This window comes from Drosophila tropicalis, unplaced genomic scaffold (genome assembly GCF_018151085.1).
Source record: "Drosophila tropicalis isolate 14030-0801.00 unplaced genomic scaffold, ASM1815108v1 contig_1190, whole genome shotgun sequence".
Lineage (NCBI taxonomy): Eukaryota > Metazoa > Arthropoda > Insecta > Diptera > Drosophilidae > Drosophila > Drosophila tropicalis.
This window is the reverse complement of record NW_027172561.1, coordinates 336217-350263: the sequence shown is the minus strand read 5'-3', so window position 1 is coordinate 350263 and position 14047 is coordinate 336217. Positions and strand designations below refer to the sequence as shown.

The 14047-nt window shown below is 34.2% G+C and overlaps 1 protein-coding gene and 1 non-coding gene across 5 annotated transcripts in view; both read right to left on the bottom strand.

The window, feature by feature from the left end:
• Window positions 1-79: 79 nt before the first annotated feature.
• Window positions 80-197, bottom strand: LOC137580912 (U5 spliceosomal RNA). Its single transcript, XR_011033038.1, has one exon. It is a non-coding gene; the product is annotated as a U5 spliceosomal RNA (small nuclear RNA).
• A 1292-nt stretch (window positions 198-1489) lies between these two features.
• PAN3 (Poly(A) specific ribonuclease subunit PAN3) overlaps window positions 1490-14047 on the bottom strand; it is a 31105-nt gene continuing 18547 nt past the window's right edge. For 3 of the 4 annotated variants that reach the window (XM_068293919.1, XM_068293933.1, XM_068293925.1), the window contains exons 2-12: window positions 12488-12564; window positions 6809-7549; window positions 6266-6746; window positions 6066-6182; window positions 5474-5594; window positions 5277-5399; window positions 5072-5201; window positions 4835-4971; window positions 4577-4768; window positions 4343-4505; window positions 1490-4146 (exon numbers count right to left, since the gene is read on the bottom strand). In XM_068293919.1, coding sequence (XP_068150020.1) covers window positions 4042-4146; window positions 4343-4505; window positions 4577-4768; window positions 4835-4971; window positions 5072-5201; window positions 5277-5399; window positions 5474-5594; window positions 6066-6182; window positions 6266-6746; window positions 6809-7549; window positions 12488-12564 — 2387 coding nt within the window. In that variant the 3' untranslated portion in view covers window positions 1490-4041. Of the gene's footprint in view, window positions 4147-4342; window positions 4506-4576; window positions 4769-4834; window positions 4972-5071; window positions 5202-5276; window positions 5400-5473; window positions 5595-6065; window positions 6183-6265; window positions 6747-6808; window positions 7550-8051; window positions 8151-12487; window positions 12565-14047 lie in introns of all 4 variants that reach the window. The other variant, XM_068293910.1, reaches the window with a different exon arrangement.

Below are 14047 nucleotides of genomic sequence, written 5' to 3'. Positions count from 1 at the left end.
ACCTATGTGTGTTTTGAGAGTTCGTTTTCAAAACTCTTTTATTTTCTTCGATTGTGCAAATGTATTAATTATGGCCCCGTTTTGCAACAAGGGCACTAACAAAAAATTATTTTAGACTCATTAGAGTGCTCCTCTCCACGGAAATCTTTAGTAAAAGGCGAAAGATTTATTCGACAACTGAAGAGAAGCCAGAGTAACTATTCCAGTGTCAGTTGGAGTCATACCATGCGCACAATGCCAGAGTTGGTTGGGAATTATAATGCAATCAACAAATGAAAATATTCGTTTTATGTTGCATACTTTCCAGTGCCGCCACCAGTGCTAAAAACACGAAAGAGCGCTGAAAGTAACCGACAAACTGCGCATGTTTAAATCATCTTATAAAAAGTCTTATACGTTTGGCCGTTAAAGATGGAAATCCATACTGCAAATTGAACTTAACAATCTGTCCACAGGGCACAAAATAAGTAAATTTGATCGGTAGTCCCCAGAAGTTACAATAGTAAGAAAAAAATTCTACTAACTTTATATTCGACCGATTGATGGCCCACATTACAAAATTGCAGTTTGATCTCTAGAAAAGCTTACAGCGAAATCTCGATATATCGAATCTGAGAGGAGTCGACGAAATTCATTGCTATATTTATAAGAACTTAATAGTTTTATTCAAGGGACTTGACACTAAATTCGTTATAATGAGTTGTTCGGTATAACGAAGTTCGCTGTATCGAAGTTTCGCTGTATATGATAAGACGAATGACGGATTCGGGCTTTTTGTGGTATTTACTAGCTTTATTTGTTAATATCTAAAATTCTCCTTTGTCCTTTTAAATAAAAAAAATCTGAAATAAAATGAATGTCGTTAGAAATTTGACCAACTTGAAGACATTTAATCTCAAACTATTTATTTAAACTGTTGAGTTTTTTTTTTAATATTACATATACATATGTATATTGTATATGTACATACATACAGCATTTATATGTAAAAAGACAAATATATTTTTTAAAAATTTTATTATTTTTTTATTGGTTTTTTTCAAAAAGTTTTTTTCACATTTTATTTGTTGTTTTTTTTCTCGTTTTTTTTTGTTTTTAAATTAATTAATTAGTCTTACTTTGATGTACACAATAAGTTAAAAAGAAATTTAAGCAATTTATATATATATATATATATATATAAATACATATGTATATATATATATATATTTGACAAACGAAAAGAGAGAGAGGAAAGTACAAATCTTATAAATACATATATATATACATATATATTTCTTGTATGCAAAACCAAGTAGATGAAATGTTAAACAACTGAACAAATCACAAAAAAAAGAAAAAATTGTAAAATTTTGGTATAAATGAAAATTACATAATCATGGATGATCAAGATGGATCAATTGGCTTGATTTTGTTGTTGTAGTCTAAATAATGTCAACAAGATAAATAAGTATTAATAATCACACATAGAGAGAATTACGGGGGGGGGGCTTAAGGGAAGGGGTAAGGGAGTAATAAAGAATCCACAGCATCAATTCTCTATACAATACAATTTGAATTCACTATGCCCAAAAAGGGAGAGAGATGAGCAGACTGCGTCACATTAATTTATCAGTTCTCCTTCACTTTCCAAAACAAAATAATAATATATGGGATTTACATATATACATTTCTGAATATACATATAGTTATGTATTTTCTATGATTTTGCTTTAGAAGTTCCTCGCTTAAGACAATTTCTCTTATATTTTCATTGTTGTTGCTGTTGTTGCTGGGTGGTGCGGGTGGGGATGGTGATGTTTGGTGCCGAGTTAATGATAACTTTTAAATGTTTTTCTCATTTCATGTTTTCTTCTTGTGATATGCAAGCGCACTCAACGCGACTTTCCTTCTTCTCTTTATTTATTTTTTTATTTGTTTTCTAGTTTGCTTTTTTTATTTTGTTTTTCATTCTCTTCGTAGCTTTTTTTCTTATTTGTTTTTTTTTTTCTGTGTTTAAAACCTAAAGACAGACTTTTGTGTTAGCAACATATTGTACTCGAAAATTTCAGCGCGTGTACATTTCATGTATATACATATGTACTTTCTAGTGTTAAAAAGATAATACCAAAAAAAATATTTTTTAAAAATCTTAACAAATTCAACAAAAATTATTCAGAATTAAATGTCATGGGTGGACCATTTAGAAGTGTCTAAAAAAGGGGGAGAAACGATTGTAAGGATGGGAAGGAAGGTAGCGTTTTGGGTTGGAATGGGAGTAACAAAATATTTCGGGGTTAGTGGGCCGAGTACGGTATTCAGTTCCTTTTTTCTTGAGCAGTTGCTGCATTTTAAGAAAGTCGCGCTGCCTCTCCTTCTGTTCATCTCTTAAATGTGCGCCAATCTGGTCTCGTCTCTCTCTCTCTCTCTCTCTCCATCTCTCTTTGCTTTACATATAAATCGCGTATAGAGTAGTTTCCGAAGTATCCTTCTTTCTGTCCCTCTCCAATATATCGTTCTCTTTCCTTGGTATCCATTTTTCTTATTTTGTAAACCTTTTTTTTGCTTTTTTCTTTTTTTTTTTTGTTAAATTGCTTTTTAGAAAATTTGTTACGGTTTCGTTTTCGGTTTTATAGTTTAAAAAGTATTTCGCTATAAAAAATACACAGTTGAAAAATAAAAAATGTTTGTTCTTTTTTTGTTGTTGTTGTTGTTGGTTGGTTGCTTGTTTTGGTTGTTGTTAGTGTTTTGGGGGGCGTTTGCATAGGAGACATCCTTTAAACGTTTGCGATGTGGTTCCTTATTCCATGTACTTAAATCTTTTATTGTTAGTCCCTCCTTCTTCTTCTCCTTGGCTCATCGTTGATTCTCTTTGACATTAATTTCATCTGTTGCATATCTTTCTCATTTTTTTATAGCAATTTTTGTTTTCTTTTCGCTTGCTGTTGCTGCTTATGCTTTTGTTTTTTCATTACATGTATTTATTGTTGCGAAATTTTACAGTTTTTCTTTTTTTTTTTTCGTTTTTCTTGTCTGTTTTAAAGTTACGTTCAATACATACATATTTATAAATACTTTCTCTTCCTCTCTTATCTCTGTAAAAATAGATCCACATTTTTTGTTTAAATTTTTTGTATGCTCTTTCGAATGTTTTGTTTGTTTCGTTCTCTTTTTTTTCATTTGTTTCAACAAATTTTTAAAGTTTTTTTTGTATGTATATATATATATATTTTTTTTTTTTTTTGTTTTAGGTTTGTTTACGTTTTTGTATTTTTGCATTTTTTTTTTTTCTTAATTCTTTTTGGATTTTTCTTTTTGTTTGTTTTTTGTGTTTTTTTTTTCTTTTTTGGAGAGATTTCGTTTTCAAAATGTTGTTAGCTAGCGCGTTCTTAAGTTGCTTGTTGTTGGTTTATTTGTTGTAGTTTTGTTTCATTAAATGCCTAAAATTTAGTTAAGAGCTAACATAACATTGGATATCTGTACCTTTATCTCTATGTTTCTAAAGTTTATCTCTACCTTTCATCTGTGTATTTCCTCTTCTTGCTTTCGTCCTTTTTTCCTTAATACATCCGCTTTTTGCTTTTGTGTGTCTTAACAACAATGTAAACTTTTTTCGTAATTTAATTGGTTTTCCTTTTCTTTTATATGGTTCTCGGCACAAGCCAAAATGTCTTAGTTATAATGAATGCGTTTCTTATTAATTATTAAAAAAAAAAATTCTTAATCATAGTCGCTTATGGTCGTGCATTTGAGGAGTGGAGGCATGTGTTTTTATGTTCTTTTTCGGGGGATTTTTCGTTTTTTTCTGTTTCTTGTTTAAAGGTTGGTTGGGTTGCGGATCTTATCTAGTTGGCTGTGCAATGAGCGGCAATGCAATAATTCCCGTAGAAATACTGTAGAATTTTTGCTTGCCACTCATTGCCCAGTCAAATAGATGAGACCCAACAGTAAGCTGCGCGTGATTTGTTTTTTTTTACATCTTTCTTCAGTTTTTGGAGTTGTTCATTTCGTTATAAGTGTGTTGTCCTCTCGTTTTTGTTTTCTATACTTTTTGTTTTCTTTTTAGGTGCTCGACATCAGTTCGGAGAAGGCATTCTCCAGACAATTCTTGAGTTCAGCATAGGAGACAATTAGTACCGATTGCTCGTCGCGTGACATGAGTTGTACCTGAAAAATAAAAAAAAAACAGTATTACAAGAATATAGAGAAATCTTATAGACATGTTCTCTATCTCTTTTTCTTTCAGTCTCTTTGATCTTCGAATGCTTTTTTTAAAAGTAACTATGTGCGTCTAGAAAAGTAGCGAATCATTTATCCATCTATAGTAAACTCTTAATTCCTGCTTTTATTTGATTTGACTTACGCGCTCTAAGGAGCCAGCATCAAGCTTATTGAGGCATTGTACGATGTGTGCGTGATCCAACCATGGGCGGCCATCCTCAGTGACGGAATGAAACAAATAATCACGGAATAATTTCAACATGTATCTATCACCAGTCTCTGACCAAGTGCAGTCCAAATTAAAGCTAATAAAAAAAAAAAAACAAGAGCACATGAAATCATCTCAATAAGCACAAGGATAGGCTAAAAATCTTACTCGGGACGTTCATTGATGCTATTTAATTTGACCAAAATGCGATAGAGTCGCCCATTTTCCATCTCTTTGGCCAATTCATCCTCTTGCATATCAATTTGACTTTGCAGAGCATCTAATTGTGTATAGAAACGTGCTCCAATCATGGGCATCAGATCGGTAACAGAGCGGCGGTTATTTGTGGTAAAGAGGTAACTAGAGGTCGAAAAGGAATAAAGGTTTAAATTCCATATACATATTTGTATGGGTATTAATACTAACACAATGAAATTGCGCAGATCGGTGGAGTAGTTTCGTGTGACCATGTCAATGCTAGATTGGACGTTGTCACGTTGCACGGATTGTAGACAGCGGCAGGCCAAGGCCAAAACCAGGCGACCCAAAGCAGTTAAATCGTCCTGATAATTTACAACAACAAAATGAACTCAAAGTTATATATGTATATGTATGTATATGTATATATATATGTATATGGGAAAAATTCCAAATTTTTATCACCTGCTGATGCATATTAACGAGCGCCAAAGGATTTGCCGCATTTGGATCGAATTGCGTTATATCTGATATGCAGCAAGAGCTAAATCGTACACGTTTGCCCGTCACTATTATCTTGGTTGGATCAAGTACCCTAAAACAAATATGTAGATAAATAATTTTTAAAAATATATTTAAATATTTAAAACATTTATCAATCATAACATACTTGCAGGCCAATCCCGCCTGATGTATAGCCCTCAGACCAGCGGTTAGTTGCATTATAATTGACCATATGGTCGATTCCGGTAGCAATGGTCCATTATTTGTACGCTGCATGTTGCTCTTATGACTGCAAAAAATCAGTATAAATACGATTTAAATTATTTATTATCATTATTATTCAATTTGCATATAATAACTCACCTGAATGGGCGGGCCTCGCCTTGGAATGGATCTGTGTAGTTATTGGTCTCTGGCGTTGGCGTAAAGTATTTGGCCAGCAATGTTTGTGAGCCGGGATAGTAGTCGTACACTAATACTAAAGCTATATAACACAACCGATATAATGACAAAAAACAAAAAAAAATTTTTAGGCAAATGATTATCAAGAAATAATAATAGAATTTGAACCAAGAAGACAAGAAATTATAAAAGAATTGTATCGAAAGTACGAACTAACCTAAATTACTTTTTTTTAATGTTTTTTAAAAATTTCTAAGTCATGTATGTATGTATATGTACATACGTCTAATCTGACAATATGAATTGCAAAAATAATTCCTTCTGTTTAATAAGTCGAGCCATTTGCGTCAGAGATGTGTCGGTGAGTATAAAAATTTATAGTCTTCTTGGCAATTTGAATTTAAAAAGGTAAATTGCATTATGAGCAAGTGTTTTACATTGTCAACTTCTATTTGGTCTTTCTATTCCTTAAGTTTAAATATTCAACAGTTTCTAATGCTAAGATTAAGCGTATAAAAACTAATTAGAACTAATCTTTGTGGTAGAAACTTACAATTATCACCAAATGCTTTTGTCGTGAACACCTCACGTAGTTGTACCACATTCGTGTGCTGCAACTTCTTCCACATTTCCACCAAGGTCATACACTTTGTTGACTGCAAACGAAAGCCTGCAAGAAGAAATTATATGGCAATTATTAATAACAATATTCTGTAGAGCTTTGGGAATTAGGGGATCTGCCATCGTACATACCATGTAATCTTCTCAAGCAGTATTTCAAGCCTGTTGTATTGTGCGTGGCTCGGTATGTACTCGCGGGCAATGTGAGCTTGGCATGCAAGGGTTGGGCCGGCGGTTCTAATGGATATAGGGCATGATAGTTATCCACATCCAGCGGTAGGGCATGTTGTGCTGCCTCCGCTGCATCCATAATCAAGTTGGAGATCTCGTTGCGGGCAAGAATTTCGGAACGCATTTCGTCGGGTATGAAAAAGGCCGATTCCAGTTGGGTTTTGGGCTGCATGGCTATGACATTGGATGCTGGTCCCGGATAGACATGACCCGTATATAGTAGGCTCGATGGTACACCGCTCACAGAGCTTAATGGCGCCACAGCACTGACACCATGATGAGCGGGATGCGTTGCATCGACAACAACATTATTAACACCAACTGGTTGGCTATTCTGTGCGTTGGCAGTTGGATAAAAGTATATGGTGCCTCCGACGTTTTCCTTTGATAAAAATAGATAAACAATATAAGCTAATTATTTAAGAATTTGATTCGTACACTCACCTGATGTACACTTGTTGGCAATGTGGTGGGTATGGGGGACGCACCATGCGGTGTCATCCCATGTGGCGGTGATTTTTCACCCAATGATGCTGTTGTGGGTGACTCCTGACGCCCAAGTATGGCACCACCACCACTTCCTCCAGCGCGTCCCTTGAGCGGCGTTTGTGCGGACATGCTGCTGACAAAGGGTGCCGCAGCTGGATTCGGTGGTGCTCCACTAATTGCAATTGGCGCCGAGCTGGCCGTAACTGTTACAGTATTTGCGGCATTCACTAACGACGATTGTTGTTGCTGCTGCTGTTGCTTCTGTTGTTGTTGCTGCTGCTGCTGCTGTTGTTGCTGCTGCTGCTGTTGCTGTTGTTGTTGTTGTTGCTGCTGCTGCTGTTGTTGTTGAGCAATTGTAGCGGCTGTGGCTGCTATTGAGACCGTTTTCTGCATAGATAGCATGGAATTAGTGCCATTTGCCGTCTTGTTGTTGTTGTTATTGTTGCTTATTGTCACAGAAGAGGCTGCGGCAGCAGCCACCGCTGCCGATGTGGATGATGTGGGTGCTGTTGATGCTGCTGCTGCTGCCGCAGCGGCTGCGGCTGCTGCTGCTGCTGCCGCTGCTGCAGTTAAACCATTGACGCCATTGAGCCCATTAGTCAATTGCATGGGCGCGTTATGATATGGTGGTGGTGCGTAGAAATTTGGAGACGAATTGATGCGCGTTGGAATGAATTCAGGCGATTGCGGCGTTACCTAAAAAAGCCATAAAAATAAAAGCGGAAGAGAAGAGAAGAAAGATGCACCAACAGCAGCAAATGATGATGGTCAAGGTCATTAAAAGTGAAATTCAAATGTAAACGGGGGGAATCCAGTTAAACACTCTCTACAAAACACACACAACACATTCACACTCTGGCGGCGTGACACTGGTGAGGGAAGGCTGGGAAAGGAAAAGCGTGGGATATAACTAACTAACTACTACTATCTATTACTTGCACTAACAACTAAGCATTAACTAAGGGCAAATACACTAAGCAAAATAAAATATGCTGGAATGGCATCAGGGGGTGGGGTTAGGGTGGTGGTTGATGGATGTTGGTGGGGTAGGTAAATACACACACACACAATTACATATACATACATACTGAAACCGTTACACGACATTACGACAAACTCGAGAGAAATAGAGAAACAGAGGGTGAGACACTACTACACATTTTACAGTTCTGTTTTTGTCTTTGTCATTTGACTTTACCTGAGACTTTTTATTAACTGGTAGGGGCGAATCCAAATTAAGTAGTGAGAACCCGTTATTCAACCCGTAACCCGTCGGCGTGGCAACATTTTGACGATTCTGAGAGTTTACCAACCACACATGAAAGCAGAAAAGCATGCGAGACAAAGAACAAGAATAAGAAAAAAAGAGAAATAAGTACATACATATGTATGCATGTACATACATACATATATCAGAAATATCGAGATGCAATTTGAATATAGAAGAATAAAAGAGAGAGAGAGAGAGAGAAAGAGGGAGCGCAAGAGAGAAAGTAACAGTGAAAGTGTGATGAAAAGAGAAAGACAGAAAGAGAGAGGGACAGAAAGAAAGAGAGAAAGATCATAGGGATACAGAAGATACAAAAGATCGCATATGTTTAGGATTTTTACCACATTTTTAACGTTTCTCAATTGTCTCTCTCTATCAATCTATTTTTTATGTCGGTTTTTTGAATTTATATGAAAGCATTATCTTATCTACAAGTTCACTGAGAAAAAAAAACAGTGCGCACTTAACATTTTTTGTGTGTAGGTGTGTGTGTTTTTTTTGTTCTTTGGTTTGTACTTCATATATTTAGAGGAATTCTCGATTAAATGATAAACTTATTCTCGATTGGATCCAACCAAAACTAACGACGCAAGAAATGTTTATATTCAATTCTCTATTTCTTTCGAAACAAGCCGATACTTTGTGTACAAGTATAACGATCAAAATTTATTTTTCATCGATCGTTCCCACTGGCGGATCTTATTAATTTTGACGCTACTTTACAAGAATTATTCTTAGAAACCTTCTTACATATTGTATAAGACAGCAATCGGAATGGAATTGATTTATGTATGTATTTTTTTACCCTAGCAGAGGGTATTTCAAAATCGGTCAGATAGAGCAGAAATATTTTTGATCAATATCACCACCCGAATCGATCTAGCCTTGCCCATCTATCCTTCTGTCCGTTCGCCTGTCCGTATTAACACCTTGATCTCGGAAACTATAAAAGCGAGAGCCACTGAATTTGGTATTTGGACTCGAGTAGTATGTAAAGTGATCAAGTGTATTTAAAAATTGTGCCACGCCCCATTCCGCTCCCACAATTCAAACAGAAGTGTTTTTCTCAAATATAATTCTAGCTTAAAACATTAAATTTGGTATCTATACTCGCTTGGTAAAACCGCAGATTTTGTATATTTAAACATTTTGCCCCTCCCCTTCCGACCCCATTATTTGAAAAAAGTCGATTATCTCCTGTTATTTTTTAACTTATGCAGTTAAATTTGACATACTTAAATTTGATAATAATATCCAGCAATACAGCAAATCAAATATCCAATTATACCATACCAAAGCAACATATCCAAATCGGACGAAAATAGCCAAGATAAGCATATAAACGTTTTTCCATAAGACCGGAGTTGGCCGTTGGCTGGTGGGGGCGTTGGGGTGGTCATAAGCTTGAGTGAGCGAGATACTATGCGATGTGCTTGTAAAAAGCATTTCAACAGAATTTCTTATAAACACATTAAGGCATTTGTTATTATAAACTGCAATCAGATCTGTATTAATTTTGTCAAACATTGCACCTAATCAAAACAAAAAAACAAATGTATTGTTTATGTATCTATATACATACATAGATGTGTAGTTAACAGCTGATATATGTAGTAGACGAAACGAATACGTTTCGAACACATACATACATACATACATTGTTTTGAATAGTAAAATGAATGACCTTTCAGTGAGAATTGAGTACACCAAAATTGAAATCGTTGCGAAGTTGCGTTTAACAATTACTGGGAAATAAACACAGACCTGAAAAGTGACTAGATTTTGATCTAAAACTGCACATTTAAAACATTTTAAAATAAATTCGTTCTAGTAATTGAAATTTTGGGTCCAAGCTTTTGGGTGGGTGCGAATTTCGCCAGTGATATGACATGTAAGTTTCCATATTAAGGTTCGGTTCGATAAGAATCAAGGAAAGCTTTTCGCTATATACAAATACTTCCTATTCTAAATTGTGTACTGTGCCAAGTGAATGAAATCCGCATTATAATTATCAATATATGAATCTTATTTTTTGTATTTTGAAATAATATTTGCTTATGCCTATTTCAGAATCCTTATCTTTGTTATACAATCTCATCAGGTACTTGAATAAAGTTATTGCAGCATGTAATCTCTAAAAAAGCAATTACAAGGTAAAATGCATCAATAAACCGACTTGTGTATATGTATATACAAACAATATTGTTTTATTATTTTTTCAACGACAACTTAATAAATATTAAACAACAAGGAATTTTCATTTACCGTTAACCGATCACTTGAACTCATTTAATTGCCCCCAAATGCATTACATATTATTTATGTGGGGGTTTTTTTTATATTTATTTTCTCTGACTAAATTTATATAAAAAAATCCATGCATAAACACAAATTATACTTAATGTACATACACTTTAATATGCACACATCTGTACATATTAAGCAAATAGCAATAAATATATATAGACTTACATACACATATGTATGTACATATGTATGTCTGTATGTATGCATATAGGGTGTATTGACAAGAGGTACAGCAATTGTTTTGCAAGTTCATGTGTTTACTAAATCCCTTGTGGTCCCTAGCTGGCATTTCCTCGGTGACTTAAGCGGTTTTAAATCTCTTTAGAGATCATTGTTACAAATCGGAAAACTCTACAAATTGTGTGGGAATCGTATAAGAATAAGGAATATGAAGCTTTAATCTTATGATTTTTCAAATTTTCTTTTCCTTTAAAAGGATTCTTTGCAGTTGCATATACAATCTATGAAATGAAAACAACTAATTAAAGCGACTTAATTTAAAGAGAATTTAGAGAGAGAGAGAGAGAGAGAGAGAAGCTTTACGACAACAGAACTCTAATGACTTTTCTTCCCTCTATTTGTACCCAAAAAATATCAGAATATAACACTTTTAATTTCAAATTAGGGGAAAATCCATTGGGTTACATCTTTTTGGAGGAATACTTAATATATTTTTATTAATGGGTTAAGGTTTTTAGTGTCTAGTATTTTCAATACGGAAGCCATAATACCTCAATAACATTCTTTTGAAATTTCTTTATGCATTTGCAAGTATAACTACCAATTTTGGGAAAAAAAAAGTCGTTTTGGATACCGAAATTCGACCATATAATAAATTTCGTTTTTGGGGGAGGAATTTTTCCTCCTAATCAATGAAGAATCTTGGGGAAAGCGAACCCAATTTCAATTTGGCTATGACAAAAATTAGTTTCTTGTATATAGTTTCAAAATTTTTGGTAATTTTTCAAAGCGGAGTCTGTTTTTTCTTTTTTTTTAAAGCCACAAGGATTTTGTGTTATAACTTTTTTAATTAAAGAAATGCAAAATGTATGTACTTTTAGATAAACAAACCTCATATAATAAATTTTCTTGTTTTACAATAATTATGTACATATGTAAGTATGTATGTATGTATACCTGGTAGTTGCGAGTATTGCCTGGACACCTTTTTGGTGCTTTGTATTGTGTCACCCATTATAGGCACTTTGCATGTCAATGGTTTCAATGAACAGAAACAACAAGCGAAACAAAAAAAAGTCGGTCAAGTATACATACATATGTGCAGCGTTGAAATTAAATTGTTAAAGCAAATTAAGTGAAAACAAATAAAACATAATTAAAAATCCAAACATCAATTGGATGGGCACCGACTAAGAGATACCCTCCTCTCGGTTTCAAAATATAAATTGAGTTTCCTAGTCCACATAAAAATTAGGGTCGAAGGTGGATAAGTGGGTTCAGTAGATTGCTTTAAAGGGTATAAGCAAAATCGGCGACAAAGAACACAAAACTTTGTGGCACGTCCTACGCAATAATTCACCTTGTCAGAATGTGTCAGTCTGTGTGCTGCTTTTGCCTAGATGACTGACTAACTACTACTAAGTTGACTGCTCGCTGGCTAAACAGCTGTTTCTTGTTTTTGTTTTTTGTGAATTGCGTTTTAGACATGGAGGCAATACACCTAACACTATACTAATGACTCTAAAACTGTTGCCACACTATACACGATGTAGAAGCCTTAATCGTAAACTGAAATATATCTTAACGTTCTTTTTATAACCAGAAGCTGTAGGGTTTAAGGAGTATAAGACAAGTGAATAGTTGTTGAGAAAAACTCATATTGAAGACGAATGTGCTTATACACATATTTTTGATCAGGAGAGAATCAAGTGTGTTTGTTTGTATGTATGTGTTATAAGCAAAATCAAATCAAACGATAAAAAGAATTTATTACAAATCAAATTTAATGTTTGACCTATAGTGTATATACCCCATATTTGGTAAGGTAAATATGTACGTACAAACATATAAACATATATATAAAGAGAATTGCTTACCATATATGTTGCGAGTTTACTCTCTGACGGTATTCCATTCGTGGGCGAAAAGAAAATTGGATCCATAGCAGCCGTATCTGTAAAGAGACAAAGAGGGAGAGTGTGTTAAAGAACGATGCAATATTTAGAGTGTCTGTGTGGGAGAGAGATAGAGCAACATTTGTTGATATCATAATTGATTAGAAATCAATTAAACAAACATGAAGAGCTATTTTGGTTGTCGGAAATGTAGGCACCTCGCACTCACACACACGCACATGCAGGCAGACATACATACATATGTATGTATGTATATTTGATATACATGTATGTATGTATGATAAGAATGTTGATGTGCCTTAACACCATTCAAATAACACTCCTACTGTCCTCCCACTCCTCCATTCCTGGCTGTTGTTATTTTCCACAGTTATCGATAAAACGATAACGCTATGTTTCCCCCTCCTTCTTTGGCACACAATAAATTTTGTTGTTTTTTTGCGCTTTTTTTGGAGTGTGCGCAATTTTGTTATTCTTGTTGTTGCTGTTTCCGTAGTAGTAGTAGTAGTAAATAAAATAAAGCAAGACGCAATTTCTGCTATTCCCGGTTTTTGTGGTAAACAACAACAACCAAGAAAAAAATTAACATTTTTCTACATATTTCTCCATTTAGAATTCCGTTCGTACTAGCGTAAACATAATGATTGGATCTTTTCCTGATCTTGCCAATATTCACTCGTTACTTGCCAACTCGCTACTCGTTAATCGCTTTAAAACACACACATACACACGCTTATACAAAGTGCAACAGCAGTCAAATTTTAAATGCAAAACAGAAAGTGAAATATAATTTTAAAAGCAAAATATTTATTTTTGGTGATTGCTTTTTTTCTGTTGCTGTTGTTGTTTTTGGTTCTCTCAGCGTTTTTGCTTTGACGTTAAGTGTCTTGGTGTTAAAAGGGATGGTAAGAGGGGGTGGTTGAGGTGATGCGAGGGTAGGGGGCGTGTGCCGGGCCAATGCCTTTTGGCAGCGTACGAGAACAAGTGATGTTGGCCTTGAAAACACAAACATACACATACACACCTAAGTAAAAGACTAAAGAAATATGTACATACATACATACATTGTATATTAGTAGGTAAATATATGTATCATACATATATACGCATATATATATAATTATATGCATATACCTGAACAAATTGCTTTATTTTTATATATTTATATGTACATATGTATGTACATATGTAGTTTTTATCCTTCATTTCACAGTGAATAGAAAGTGGCGAATTTTATAGCCAACCAATTTAATTCATTTTAGCAGTTTTGGAATAACGTTAAAACTTTAGATATATTTTAAATTATTACCTACTTACATAATATTTTTTAAAAATAAAAAGAAGTGGCTATAAATTCAAAATTTAAAACCAACGTGTTGCAATTTATTTAAATGAGGTTTTCAATTCGAGATGTCAATATTTTCATAATAATTATTTTTACAATTATTTCTGATTTTGCAATCAAAGGTTCTATTTAACAAACTAACACATAATATAATGATCACATAAGTGAATTGAAAA